This window comes from Aquarana catesbeiana, linkage group LG07, assembly GCF_042186555.1.
Source record: "Aquarana catesbeiana isolate 2022-GZ linkage group LG07, ASM4218655v1, whole genome shotgun sequence".
In the NCBI taxonomy this organism is placed as follows: domain Eukaryota; kingdom Metazoa; phylum Chordata; class Amphibia; order Anura; family Ranidae; genus Aquarana; species Aquarana catesbeiana.
This window is the reverse complement of record NC_133330.1, coordinates 326,947,200-326,962,797: the sequence shown is the minus strand read 5'-3', so window position 1 is coordinate 326,962,797 and position 15,598 is coordinate 326,947,200. Positions and strand designations below refer to the sequence as shown.

Genomic DNA, 15,598 nt, shown 5'->3' with positions numbered 1-15,598 from the left:
GCCCCTTTTGTCAGGATGCTAGTGGAAGTACGCATGTGCCAGTGCGCAGAAAGGGAATTCCTTCCAGTAGGCTGCATAGGTATAAATGTAGGTGCATCAAGGTCGCATATGTGCACTTACTGGCGCATGGCTGTGCTTGCCCAATCTCAAGTCTGACGCCAATCGCCCTATTTAATGGATGGAAGGATGACCATTAATTGCTGGATGATCTTCAGCTACCTGTGATCCTTGTTCCTGTGCTTCCCAATTAACTTCTTTTTTGACGACCCGTTGCTGACCTGTCTTGTCCCTGTATTTCTCCTTGACTCTCTCCTGATCGGGACCTCGGCTTGCTACTTGACCTTGTTCTCCCCTGATTTCCCATGTATGACCCGGCTTTCCTCCAGACTCTGCTTCTGTTATCAGCTCTTTATCCATGATTGTCACTGGATCCTGAATCTGCTAATATTACTGTATATACAGGTGAGGGGGCTGACATATATACAGGTGGGGGGGGGAGCTGGCATATATACATGTGTGGGGGCCTGGGGGCTGATATATATACAGGTGTGGGGGGGGTCTGGCATATATACATGTGTGAGGGGAGCTGGCATATATACAGGTGTGGGGGGGCTGATATATATACAGGTGTGTGGGGGGGGCTGACATATATACAGGTGTGAGGGGGGCTGACATATACAGGTGTGGGGGGGGGGGGGCTGACATATATACAGGTGTGGGGAGGCTGACATATATACAGGTGTGGGGGGAGCTGGCATATATACATGTGTGGGGGGGCTGATATATATACAGGTGTGGGGGGGCTGACATATATACAGGTGTGGGGGGCTGACATATATACAGGTGTGAGGGGGGCTGACATATACACAGGTGTGAGGGGGGCTGACATATACACAGGTGTGGGGGGGCTGACATATATACAGGTGTGGGGAGGCTGACATATATACAGGTGTGGAGAGGCTGACATACATACAGGTGTGGGGGGGCTGACATGTATACATGTGTGTGTGTGTGTGTGGGGGGTGACATATATACAGGTGTGGGGTGGCTGATATATATACAGGTGTGGTGGGGCTGACATATATACAGGTGTGGGGGGCTGACATATATACAGGTGTGTGGGGGCTGACATATATACAGGTGTGGGGGGGGCTGACATATATACAGGTGTGGAGGGGCTGACATATATACAGGTGTGGAGGGGGGCTGACATATATACAGGTGTGGGGGGCTGACATATATACAGGTGTGGGGGGGCTGACATATATACAGGTGTGAGGGGGCTGACATATATACAGGTGTGTGGGGAGGCAGACATATATACAGGTGTGGGGGGGGCTGACATATATACAGGTGTGGGAGGGAGGCTGACATATATACAGGTGTGGGGGGGCTGACATATATACAGGTGTGAGGGGGCTGACATATATACAGGTGTGGAGGGGGCTGACATATATACAGGTGTGAGGGGGCTGACATATATACAGGTGTGGAGGGGGCTGACATATATACAGGTGTGGGGGGGCTGACATATATACAGGTGTGGTGGGCTGACATATATACAAGTGTGGGGGGGGGGCTGACATATATACAGGTGTGTGGGGGGGCTGACATATATACAGGTGGGGGGGCTGACATATATACAGGTGTGGAGGGGGCTGACATATATACAGGTGTGGAGGGGGCTGACATATATACAGGTGTGGAGGGGGCTGACAAATATACAGGTGTGGGGGGGGGGCTGACATATATACAGGTGGGGGGGGCTGACATATATACAGGTGTGGAGGGGGCTGACATATATACAGGTGTGGGGGGGGCTGACATATATACAGGTGTGGGGGGGATGACATATATACAGGTGTGGGGGGAGCTGACATATATACAGGTGTGGAGGGGGCTGACATATATACAGGTGTGGAGGGGGCTGACATATATACAGGTGTGGGGGGAGCTGACATATATACAGGTGTGGGGGGAGCTGACACATATACAGGTGTGGAGGGGGCTGACATATATACAGGTGTGGGGGGAGCTGACATATATACAGGTGTGGGGGGGAGGCTGACATATATACAGGTGTGGGGGGCTGACATATATACAGGTGTGGGGGGGCTGACATATATACAGGTGTGGGGGGGCTGACATATATACAGGTGTGGGGGGAGCTGACATATATACAGGTGTGGGGGGGAGGCTGACATATATACAGGTGTGGGGGGGCTGACATATATACAGGTGTGAGGGGGGCTTACATATATACAGGTGTGGAGGGGCTGACATATATACAGGTGTGGAGGGGGGCTGACATATATACAGGTGTGGGGGGGCTGACATATATACAGGTGTGGGGGGCTGACATATATACAGGTGTGAGGGGGCTGACATATATATAGGTGTGTGGGGAGGCAGACATATATACAGTTGTGGGGGGGGGGCTGACATATATACAGGTGTGGGAGGGAGGCTGACATATATACAGGTGTGGGGGGGCTGACATATATACAGGTGTGAGGGGGCTGACATATATACAGGTGTGGAGGGGGCTGACATATATACAGGTGTGGGGGGCTGACATATATACAGGTGTGGGGGGGCTGACATATATACAGGTGTGGTGGGCTGACATATATACAAGTGTGGGGGGGGGGCTGACATATATACAGGTGTGTGGGGGGGCTGACATATATACAGGTGGGGGGGACTGACATATATACAGGTGTGGAGGGGGCTGACAAATATACAGGTGTGTGGGGGGGGCTGACATATATACAGGTGTGGGGGGGCTGACATATATACAGGTGTGGAGGGGGGCTGACATATATACAGGTGGGGGGGGCTGACATATATACAGGTGGGGGGGCTGACATATATACAGGTGTGGAGGGGGCTGACATATATACAGGTGTGGAGGGGGCTGACATATATACAGGTGTGGGGGGAGCTGACATATATACAGGTGTGGGGGGAGGCTGACATATATACAGGTGTGGGGGGCTGACATATATACAGGTGTGGGGGGGCTGACATATATACAGGTGTGGGGGGGGCTGACATATATACAGGTGTGGGGGGAGCTGACATATATACAGGTGTGGGGGGGAGGCTGACATATATACAGGTGTGGGGGGGCTGACATATATACAGGTGTGGGGGGGCTGACATATATACAGGTGTGAGGGGGGCTTACATATATACAGGTGTGGAGGGGCTGACATATATACAGGTGTGGAGGGGGGCTGACATATATACAGGTGTGGGGGGGCTGACATATATACAGGTGTGGGGGCTGACATATATACAGGTGTGAGGGGGCTGACATATATACAGCTGTGTGGGGAGGCAGACATATATACAGTTGTGGGGGGGGGGCTGACATATATACAGGTGTGGGAGGGAGGCTGACATATATACAGGTGTGGGGGGGCTGACATATATACAGGTGTGAGGGGGCTGACATATATACAGGTGTGGAGGGGGCTGACATATATACAGTTGTGGGGGCTGACATATATACAGGTGTGGGGGGCTGACATATATACAGGTGTGGTGGGCTGACATATATACAAGTGTGGGGGGGGGGCTGACATATATACAGGTGTGTGGGGGGGCTGACATATATACAGGTGGGGGGACTGACATATATACAGGTGTGGAGGGGGCTGACAAATATACAGGTGTGTGGGGGGGCTGACATATATACAGGTGTGGGGGGGGCTGACATATATACAGGTGTGGAGGGGGGCTGACATATATACAGGTGGGGGGGGCTGACATATATACAGGTGTGGAGGGGGCTGACATATATACAGGTGGGGGGGCTGACATATATACAGGTGTGGAGGGGGCTGACATATATACAGGTGTGGGGGGGGGCTGACATATATACAGGTGTGGGGGGGATGACATATATACAGGTGTAGGGGGGGTGACATATACACATGGGGGGGCTGACAAATATACAGGTGTGTGGGGGGGGCTGACATATACAGGTGGGGGGGGCTGACATATATACAGGTGGGGGGGCTGACATATATACAGGTGTGGGGGGGATGACATATATACAGGTGTGGGGGGAGCTGACATATATACAGGTGGGGGGGGCTGACATATATACAGGTGTGAGGGGGGCTGACATATATACAGGTGTGAGGGGGGCTGACATATATACAGGTGTGGGGGGGGCATGGATGGGGGGGGCTGAGTGCATACAGGTGAGGTGGCCGGTGTGTGAATACGGTGGGATGGCCTCTGTGGGCAAGCACTGGGCAATGTTGGTGGTCAGGCTGGGGGGGGGGGGGCAGGCCTAAAGCTGTGTAAGGGGCCCAACATTTTCTGATAGCTATTCCTGTGTGTGATGTATACAGATCTCAGGACACCTCACCATCACTTCATTTTATGGTGATAAATCGGCACATGCGCAGTAAGCGCAGGGCATGCAGTGTCTTTGTGTGTCCGGCAGGGGGCGGTGTCTCCCTCTCCTCCCTGTGTTCCCCTCTGTCTGTGTGTCGGTATGTGTCCGGCAGGGGGCGGCATCTCCCCCTTCTCAGTGTCTGGCAGTGATTTCCCCGCCCCCTCCCCTCTCAGTCACAGAGCCGCCCGAGCAGTGAGAGAGTTCCCGGGTGTCCCGCACAGTGTCCGCTCTCCTCTCCCCGCACAGTGTCCGCTCTCCTCTCTCCTCTCCCCGCACAGTGTCCGCTCTCCTCTCCCCGCACAGTGTCCGGTGTGATGTCCGCTGGGTGAGCGGTGGGTCGGGATGGAGGGCTCCGCTCTGTGTCTGCTCTGTCTGGCCGCTCTTTGCTCCTCTGGCCGGACCGACTCCGACTTCTCCATCCTGGAAGAGGCGCAGCTGCTGGCCGACCACATGAAGAGACTGAGCCGGGAGGAGCTGGGGGTCACCACCATGGAGGTACGGGGGGGAGGGGACTGTGTGTACTCAGGGGGGACACTGGATACAGACTGAGGGGGACACTGGATACAGACTGAGGGGGGACACTGGATACAGACTGAGGGGGGACACTGGATACAGACTGAGGGGGACACTGGATACAGACTGAGGGGGGACACTGGATACAGACTGAGGGGGACACTGGATACAGACTGAGGGGGACACTGGATACAGACTGAGGGGGGACACTGGATACAGACTGAGGGGGACACTGGATACAGACTGAGGGGGACACTGGATACAGACTGAGGGGGGACACTGGATACAGACTGAGGGGGACACTGGATACAGACTGAGGGGGGACACTGGATACAGACTGAGGGGGACACTGGATACAGACTGAGGGGGACACTGGATACAGACTGAGGGGGGACACTGGATACAGACTGAGGGGGACACTGGATACAGACTGAGGGGGACACTGGATACAGACTGAGGGGGACACTGGATACAGACTGAGGGGGACACTGGATACAGACTGAGGGGGACACTGGATACAGACTGAGGGGGACACTGGATACAGACTGAGGGGGACACTGGATACAGACTGAGGGGGACACTGGATACAGACTGAGGGGGGACACTGGATACAGACTGAGGGGGGACACTGGATACAGACTGAGGGGGGACACTGGATACAGACTGAGGGGGGGACACTGGATACAGACTGAGGGGGGGACACTGGATACAGACTGAGGGGGGGACACTGGATACAGACTGAGGGGGGGACACTGGATACAGACTGAGGGGGGACACTGGATACAGACTGAGGGGGGGACACTGGATACAGACTGAGGGGGGGACACTGGATACAGACTGAGGGGGGGACACTGGATACAGACTGAGGGGGGGACACTGGATACAGACTGAGGGGGGGACACTGGATACAGACTGAGGGGGGGACACTGGATACAGACTGAGGGGGGGACACTGGATACAGACTGAGGGGGGGACACTGGATACAGACTGAGGGGGGGACACTGGATACAGACTGAGGGGGGGGACACTGGATACGGGGAGGCACTAGACCCAGACTGGGGGGGACACTGAGTACAGGGGGAACACTGGACCCTGACTGAGGGGAGACACGGGATACAGGGGGGACCCTGACTGAGGGGAACACTGGACCTAGACTGAGGGGGGAATGTATGTACTGAGAGGGGACGATGGTATATTGGGGTGACGTTCTCCCGGGTGGGTACAGATGGTATAGTGGGGTGACATTCTCCCGGGTGGGTACAGATGGTATATTGGGGTGACATTCTCCCGGGTGGGTACAGATGGTATATTGGGGTGACGTTCTCCCGGGTGGGTACAGATGTTATATTGGGGTGACGTTCTCCCGGGTGGGTACAGATGGTATAGTGGGGTGACGTTCTCCCGGGTGGGTACAGATGGTATAGTGGGGTGACGTTCTCCCGGGTGGGTACAGATGGTATATTGGGGTGACATTCTCCCGGGTGGGTACAGATGGTATATTGGGGTGACATTCTCCCGGGTGGGTACAGATGGTATAGTGGGGGGACGTTCTCCCGGGTGGGTACAGATGGTATAGTGGGGTGACGTTCTCCCGGGTGGGTACAGATGGTATAGTGGGGTGACGTTCTCCCGGGTGGGTACAGATGGTATAGTGGGGTGACGTTCTCCCGGGTGGGTACAGATGTTTTGTGGGGTTATTGGCTTCTATTGTACACATTGTTATGTACTGTCAGAAATCTTTTGTGTTGGGGGGATGTTGGGGGTGATCTATGAACCCGCTCAGGTCTCTGTATATCCTCTGCTGTATAAGCCCCCCCCACCCCCCATGTACATTGGGTGTTTAGCCCCCCTGAGGCTCCGGCGTTTTAAAATTCTGAAGATTTGGGGATACGTTGAAGTTTCTTCGCCCAGATTGGCGTTGTCTGGATTTGTTGGGCACGGTTACAATCGATGTTCTACATAAAAGATGATTATTTTTTGGTGGATACTTTTGGTTATAGTCTGAGCAAGTGTTTATTTTTTGGGGCTGGTATCAGCTTTTTTTTTTTGTGTTCTTTATATTTATTCCTTATGTGTTGTACATGTGTGTGTTTATATTAAAAAAGAGCTTTGTTTATAAGATCTTAAAGTGATGTTAAAGTTAATATTTTTTTAAAATTCAATAAGCAGGTTTATGCTTTACTTGCCCCATGTAATGGTATTGCACTGAGCGCTCCCCTTACCGTCTCTTCTAGGGTCCCCCGCTAGCGCTCCATGCTCGTGTTTATGTCCGCTCATCCCTAGACACAAGAGACTGTTGGATTATTATTATTATTATTATTATACAGGATTTATCTAGCGCCGACAGTTTACACAGCGCTTTACAACTTGAAAGTACAAATACACTTTAATACAGGAGGAATCAAAGGCTTCATGTTAGAAGAAACTACCAGAGACGGCTGAAGGTTGCGCTGCCACAATGAGCACAAGGCAGTCGTCTTCTCGTCTTCTCTGTAAAGTAAAACCCAGTCCCCCCCCCCCCCCCCCATTCAGAACCAACCGGCAGCCTTCCTGTACCCCTCCTGATCTGTGCCGGGTTTCCTCTGACTTGCCATGTTTGATCCCCACTATGTTGCTGTCAGATCAGCTCCCGGTGACTGATGGGGGATGGTACAGCTGGGATTATGGGGGGGCTCTTCTGTCTCCTCCCTGAAGAACCTCTTCTTCATGGCAATTCTCTTTTTGCAGTATTTGTTTTAGTTTTTTGGAAGATTACATTTCTACCTCTTCTTATCATAGGTTGCTTGGCTGTCTTCATCTTGCTGTGTACTAGATGTTTAATCTAATTTCTGAATTTTCTCCTTTTCTTGCATTCATGGTTAATTTTTTGGCTTTATGTTGATGCACATGTGTACAAATCGGGGTGCGTTTTTCTACCGTGAGCCGTGGAACAAATAACCTGACTTTTTTTTTTTTTTTTTGCTAATAATTTGTTTTTTGCATATTACAGTTTATTTGCATTTTAGGCCTCATGCACACCAGGCGTTAAAACTGTGGCTGCTACAGGCGTTTGAAGTTTTTTAAGTTTTTTTTTTTTTTTTTTTCCTGCCTCTGAACGCCCCTCTATTAGCCTGAGTCTTATGCCCTGTACACACGGTCGGACATTGATCGGACATTCCGACAACAAAATCCATGGATTTTTTTCCGATGGATGTTGGCTCAAACTTGTCTATGCAAGTTTGACACACGGTCACACAAAGTTGTCGGAAAATCCGATCGTTTACACGTACGTCGGGACTATAAACGGGGCAGTAGCCAATAGCTTTCGTCTCTCTTAATTTATTCTGAGCATGCGTGGCACATGCGTCGGATTTTTGTACACATGATTGGAATTTTTTCCAACGGATTTTGTTGTCGGAAATTTTATAGCAAGCTCTCAAGCTTTGTGTGTCGGAAATTCCGATGGAAAATGTGTGATGGAGCCCACACACGGTCGGAATTTCCGACAACAAGGTCCTGTCACACATTTTCCGTCGGAAAATCCGACCATGTGTACGGGGCATTAGAGGTGCACCGAATGGAAATTTTGGTGGCGAAAACCGAAAATGACCATTTTTAAAACTTTTATACATATTTTTATATAGAATTGTATTGTATTTGACTTTTTAATTAATATCATGAATTTGTTGTCGGCCATTATTGGCACCTTTCTTAACGCAAGAAAAGTTCAAGAAAAAATGCATCCCTTTAAGCCTCCGCGCGGTCCGATTTTCGGACGACCATTCATTCGTTTTTTTTTTTTTTTTGCGGCATGCTAGTCTCATATTGAAAGTGAAGCCGTTACTCACCATACAAAAATTCTCGTACGACAGAATTCAACTTCGGAAGTGACGTGGTGAATTGTTGTGTATGTATTCTTTCGTTTCTGAGCATGCGTAGTCTTGCTCTTACGATTTTTTTTTTTTTCCAGACGAGAACCGCACTAATTATAGCAGATTTGGACGTTGTGTTCACATCCGACGAAAAGTTTTATAGTCTGCACATCTAGCTTTTGTTGTACGAAAAATTGGAATCGGCTGTTGAAAAGCACCGCACTAATGATCCGAAAATCGGCAGATTGTTTCTTTTGCTTTTCGATTTTTGTATCGTGTGTCTTTAGTCCCGGGTCACACTTGTGCGATGCGGGAACCAGCGCCGTTCCTGTTCCCGCATCGCACTCGCAGGCAGTTCACACTGCTCTCTGCGAAACGCTGCGGGTGTCAATGTGAAGTTAATGACACCCCCCCCCCCCCCACGAATCGGATCGCAGTGCGAACTGTAAATTAGGGCAAGGAATCGGATCGCTTTTGGGTTTATAAACACCCAATGCGATCCCATTCCAGTGGGGACCAAAAGAAAAAAGGGTCCTGCACCATTTTGGTGCGAATGCGATTTCGGCCATACAGTTTGGCTGAATTTGCATCGCACGGACATGGCATGTGATCCGCACAGCTATGCAGTACAAGTCGCATGTGAAGTCTGGCATCGCATTAGTGTGAACCCAGCCTTAAATTCTATGTATGTCTTCACACTGGTCCGTCGCACTTGCAGTGTTTAAAAATCCCGCTTGCTGCATTTTTGGGCAATTTAAGAAAACTGCACTAAAAACGCGCCTCCGCATTGGAAACGCACCCCCGTTATGTTTTTTTTTTTTATGCGGTTTTTGAGTCACTTGACCTATGATAAGCACAACATAAGCACAGTAAAGTCGCAGCAAAATCCTGTGCATTTTTTGTGCCATTATCGGCACCTTTTTCTCTTATTGGCAAAATGTCGATTGAAATTTCAGTGCATGTCTACTGTGTGTGTTCTTGCGCACATTGGCGTTTAACGACAGAAAAAAAAAAACCCCATCACTTGTGGGTTCAGGAGAGGAGCATTTCGGCAAAAAAAACCCAGCCCTCTGAAAGTTATGTAAACGATAGGCGCATTTAGCGCTTGAGCATTCTTTCATTCATTTCAGTGGTCAGAATAAATGAATGTTTTGCCCAGTAGAATGAATGAATGCCCCGAGCGCTTACCGCACCTGGAAAATACGACTTTAGGAGCGTTTTTTTTTTTTACAGGAGGAAAGGCGTTCATAAGAGTTGGGCGAACGCCGTGTGTACATGATGGCCTGAGAAACGCTGAACTTGTTGTGCTCAAGCATTGCACACTCCAAGATGTGGGTTTTGTTGGGGGAGGGGGTCTTGACAGACTCGTCTTGGGGGGGGGGGAGGGGGTTGCAAGGTTGCTGTATGGTGAATGTTAGCTGTTGTTGTGAGGGTGTCCTGCTGGGTCGTACCTCCAGTGGTGACAGGACTCTTCAGGCTATTTAAAGTCCTGAATTGAATTGAATGGACTTTATCTGGGATGGAATGTGGGTGAGCTGCTTCTGCTGCAGATAAGGAAGGGCTCATCCAACCTGCATCCCAAAGAAGCTGCTACTAATGGCTTTTGAGCTTTTTTGAGCTCTCGTTATTTATTTACTTTTTTTTTTTTTTCTGCATGAAGTCCATGCACTTTATGGCTTTTAGGAGTTTACAGGTATATGAGCTTACAGGCAGAACAACCCCCCCCCCCCTTTCAAACTTGCGTTTTTGAGAGGTGCTTTTGACCAAAAACGCGCAAAAAAGAGCAAAAACGCACAAAAAAAAGGACATTTGAGTGGGGGGGTTGTGAAAAAAAAAAAAAAAAAAGCTTATGTTCAAATAAGCTCAATAAAAACACGCTAAAAAAGCACAAGCTTTTAGGTAGAGAAATCAAAGTTCAAATGCCTGTTGGGGCCGGTTCACATCACCTGCAGTCCAGTGCGTTTTTATTTTCTGCATGAGGAACACAAGGATATTAGATTATATGGTTTCCAATGGTATATAGTTCACACCAGCGCGTTCCAGTTCCAGAAAAAAAAAAAAAAGTAGAATATGCTGCATTTTTTTCTGCACTGAGCTTTCCTGGAACGTGATAAAAACGCACTGGAACGCACTTGTCCACATTTAGTGCCTTTCACACCACATGCAGTCCAGTGCCTTTTTTTTTTTTTTAGAAACGCATGGATAGTAGGTCATATGGTTTCCAATGACATAGATCACACCAGTGCGGTCAGTTCCAAAAAAAAAAGTAGAACATGCTGAATTTTTTCTGAACTGTACTGGAACACAGTAAAACGCATCAAAAAAACCCACTGGAATTCACCTAAATGCACCAGAATGCACATCCCCATTTAAGGTGAAAAAAAAAGGCCTGGTTTACACCTCAAATCTCAAGATCTCTTCCGGATGCGTTTCTGCCTGTGCGTTTTTGACACGTTCCGGTGCGTTTTTGATACGTTTCCGGATGCATTCCAGATGTTTTTTTCACTATACTGGGACCCAGGTGCGTCTTTTTGATAAGTTCCAGTGCATTTCGGTGCGGTTTTGATGCGTTTTACCGCGTTCAGGTACAGTCCGGTGCAGGAAAAATGCAGCATGTTCTACTTTTTTATTTATTTATTTCTTTCTGTAACTGGAACGCCCTGGAACTGACCACACTGGTGTGAACTATGCCGTTGGAAATCACATAACCTACTATCCATGCGTTCTCGATGCAGAAAAATAACCGCACTGGATTGCGTGTGGTGTGAACCGGCCCAGAGAGAAAGGACAGAATGCGCTGGAAAGCATCAAAAACTTGTAAAAAAAAACATGCATGCATGCAGAAATGCATCCGGAACACATCCAGACTGCATTTCTATTATGTGAACTGGCCCATATGCAAACACAGACATCACATGCGATTCGCACTGCATTGCTATGCAGATCACATGCAATGTCTGTGCAATGCGAGTTCAGCTTTACATTTGTACAAAAAAGGTGCAGGGACTCCCCCCCCCAGAATCTAATCGCATTGGTTGTTCACACCCATGCGATCGAATTCCTGTCCGAATCCACAGTTCGCACTGAACCGATCTGGGGGGGGGTGTCATTAACATTGTATTGCCACTTTTAACTTTTGACTTTTAAAATACGGACACTCACCTGTCCAGGGTGCCCGCGATGTCCTCACCTGAAGCTGACCCGGCTCCCGGGTGGTGGCACCGGCATCTTAACCTCCCCGGCGGTTTTCCCGAGTGTGGCTCGGGGTTAAAATTCAGTCCCATTAGCGGTAACCCCGAGCCACACTCGGGATCGCATTGCAGGATCCTGGGGCAGCGTTACTTACCTTGTCCCCGGGATCCTGCGATGTCCCCCGCAGTGTCCGAGGGCTCCGTCCTCCTCCGAAGCCTCTCCGTGCCAGGCTCCGTTCCCTGCGAGCAGCGCGACGCACGGGGGCGGAGCCTGGCGGCAAATTAAAAAAAAAAGTAAAAATCATAACACATACAGTACTGTAATCTTACAGATTACAGTACTGTATGAAATGATTTCACATCCCTTTTGTCCCCAGTGCTTTGGCCCATGCCCTGCATGCAGTTTTATATGATATATACTGTTCTTTCTGCCTGGAAACTGGAGATTGTCCATAGCAACCAAAAAGTGTCCCTTTACGTCAAAAGTGGCTTTAGACCAGCTAGAAAACAGCGATAGTAAATTAGAACACTTGCAGAATTGAGCGATAGTGAATTGTGGGGAAATTTATTTTATTACTAATTTTTTTTTTTTTTTTATTTATTATATTATAATTTATGTTTTTGTGTTTCAAACTTTATCATACCCGGGATATCTACTAGACTCTTGTTTGGACAGATTTAAGTGTGTTATTGTTAAGATTTACAGACCTACAATATAAAACGCCAAATTTCCATGGAAAATAATTGTACCGCTTTCAGCACCTAAAATCCGAAATAATCATACCGCCAGGGAGGTTAAAGGGGTTGTAAACCCTCGTTTTTTTTTTTTTTTTAACAACAACAAACATGTTATACTTACCTCCACTGTGCAATTCGTTTTGCACAGAGTGGCCCCGTTCCCCGACTTCTGGGGTCCCCCGGCGGCGCTGGTAGCTCCTCTCCAGATCGAGTGTCCATGTTGGAGAAGGCTCTCCTTTTTTTTTTTTTTTTTTGTGTGTGTGTAACTCCACTTCAAAGGAGAAGTTCAGCCTGAGCTTTTTAGGCTGGGCTTCTCCTAAGGGTCACAGGAGTGCAATTTGTTTTGCACTCCTGTGACCTTGTTTTCAGCGGAGAACGGTCTGCAGTCCGCTCTGCGATGACGTCGCTGCCATCAGTCGAGGCACCGCGTCATCCCGACTTCAGAAGTCTGGATCTGCACAGCTGCCTTGACTGATGGCGGTCTCAGCGAGCCGCTCCCCGCCCCTCCACAGCTCAGCGCTCCAATGAGCATGGAGGAGCAGAGCAGGAGCGATGCTGACTGACAGTCGGCATCGCTCTGCTCGGGGAGGAGTGAGAACCGAGCCATTGGCGGTGTTCGGTGGTTGCATCCACCTAGGTAAATATGAATAACCAAAAAAAAAACATACTTCTCTTTTAATGCATCTTAAAGAGTTGTAAAGGTTTGCTTTTTTTCCCATAAAAATAACAAACATGTTATACTTACCTGTGCAAGGGTTTTGCACAGAGCAGCTCCGATCCTCCTCTTCTGGGGTGCCCCGTCGGCACACATGGCTCCTCCCCTTTATCGGGTGCCCCCACATCTTTAACCGCTTGCCGACCAGCTGCCACCATTATTTCTTTCCCGTACATCACGGGACACAGAGCCTCAGTAATTACTGATGGGTTATAGGGTATCACTAGGTGATTGGACACTGGTCACACCCTAGACAGGAAGTTCAACCCCCTATATAACCCCTCCCCTTACTGGGGATACCCCAGTGCGGGATAGCAGGCGCCCGCTGCACTGCGGGGGTGCCGCTACGCGTGGCCACGATGACCTCAGGCCACACGCGATTGTGGGCACGAGAGGCAAAACACACAAACCCCTGTTCTGTGAGGAGAAGAGAGGCAGGTCGTGGTTCCTAGATAGTAGGAACTCACGATCTGTCATTTCCTCCAGTCACTCCCATCCCCCTACAGTTAGAACACACAGTCAGGGAACACAGTTAACCCCTTGATCGCCCCCTAGTGTTTAACTCCTTCCCTGCCAGTGTCATTTACACAGTAATCAGTGCATTTTTATAGCACTGATCGCTGTATAATTGTCAGTGGTCCCAAAAATGTGTCAAATGTGTCCGCCATAATGTCGCAGTCCCGATTTAAAAATCGCTGATCACCGCCATTACTAGTAAAAAAATAAATAAATAAATAATAATAACAATGCCATAAATCGCTATAACTTTTGCGCAAACCAGTATACGCTTATTTTGATTTTTTTTTTTTTTTTTATTTCCAAAAATATGTAGAAGAATACATATCGGCCTAAACTGAGGAAAAAATTAGCTTTTTTTTAAAAAAAAAATGGGGATATTTATTATAGCAAAAAGTACAAAATATTGTGTTTTTTTTTTTTTTTTTTTTCCCCAAATTGTCGCTCTTTTTCTGTTTATAGCGCAAAAAATAAAAACCGCAAAGATGGACAAGTACCACCAAAAGAAAGCTCTATTTGTGGGAAAAAAAGGACGTCGATTTTGTTTGGGTACAGCGTCGCACGACCGCGCAATTGCCAGTTAAAGCGACGCAGTGCCGTAGTGCAAAAAATGTCCTGGTCATTGAGCAGCCAAATCTTCCGGGGCTGAAGTGGTTAAGCAGAACACTTTGATATTCAATTTTTTTTCCTCCCCCCTACAGATCATAATCAATTTTTACCACAGTGAGCCCAAGTAATGTGAAAACATTTCTTGCACTCATCTGATTTGCAATAGTTCATCCAAATAATGAAATAATAATAATTAGCTCTGATGTCCTGTGTAGGATCACCTAGGAGACCTGGTGGAGTTCAGATCCAACGTAGCTGACCGATGTAGGTTGTATTTGGAGGGGTTCGGATGGAATGACTATTTTGGGCAGCTCCTGTCTGCAGACTAATAAAATATTCAGTTTCCTTTTTTTCTTTCCCCTCTGTTTTATCTCCAGCACATCCGCACAGAGCCATAGAAGGGATTTACAGATCAATGGCATGTGCTGCAGCTCGGGGTTGTTGGGGGGGAGATAGAAAGAGAGAGAGAGGAAGGAAAACCGTCAGAAAATCCCATTTTGAATTCTGGTCTGTAGATTTCTGCAATCACCTTTTCATTCTATGTGTTGCACTTCTAAAATCGTCCGTGTTCTAGTATTGCATTCCCTCTTCTGCTGTGTAGTGTAAAGTGTCGCTTTGTTTTTTTTTCGGTCTGCGGTGACCATTTTGGATGCTCTTAAGGGAAATCTATACCCTAAAAATTATCCCTTTCATTTGTTGAAGTTCACTAATTAGATTACAGACAAGAATTTCAGTCCAGATTCCTGTAGTGGTCGGTAAATTAATTGCGTTCGCATCCATTTTGCGTCATTATCTGCGGTGTTGTGCAGAGCCCCTGACGCCACGCCGCCTTCCGCTGTGGTGTTGCACATTTTTGAGTAAGTAGACGGAAAGGCGAAACTATATAAAAAAAAAAAAAAAAAAAAAAAAAAAAAAAAAAACTTTTAGGTGTTAAACTAAAGGAAAATCTGCATTTGTGGTTAAATTAAAGTGATTGTAAAGGTTCATTTTTTTTAAAATAACAAACATTTTATGCTTACCTGCTCTATGCAAGGGTTTTGCACAGAGTGGC

At 48.2% G+C, this 15,598-nt stretch overlaps 1 protein-coding gene across 1 annotated transcript in view; it reads left to right on the top strand.

Annotated features, from left to right (window-relative positions):
* The first annotated feature begins 4,576 nt into the window (after positions 1 to 4,576).
* CACHD1 (cache domain containing 1) overlaps positions 4,577 to 15,598 on the top strand; it is a 232,806-nt gene continuing 221,784 nt past the window's right edge. The window contains exon 1 of the mRNA XM_073593807.1: positions 4,577 to 4,909. Coding sequence (XP_073449908.1) covers positions 4,757 to 4,909 — 153 coding nt within the window. The 5' untranslated portion in view covers positions 4,577 to 4,756. The remainder of the gene's footprint in view (positions 4,910 to 15,598) is intronic.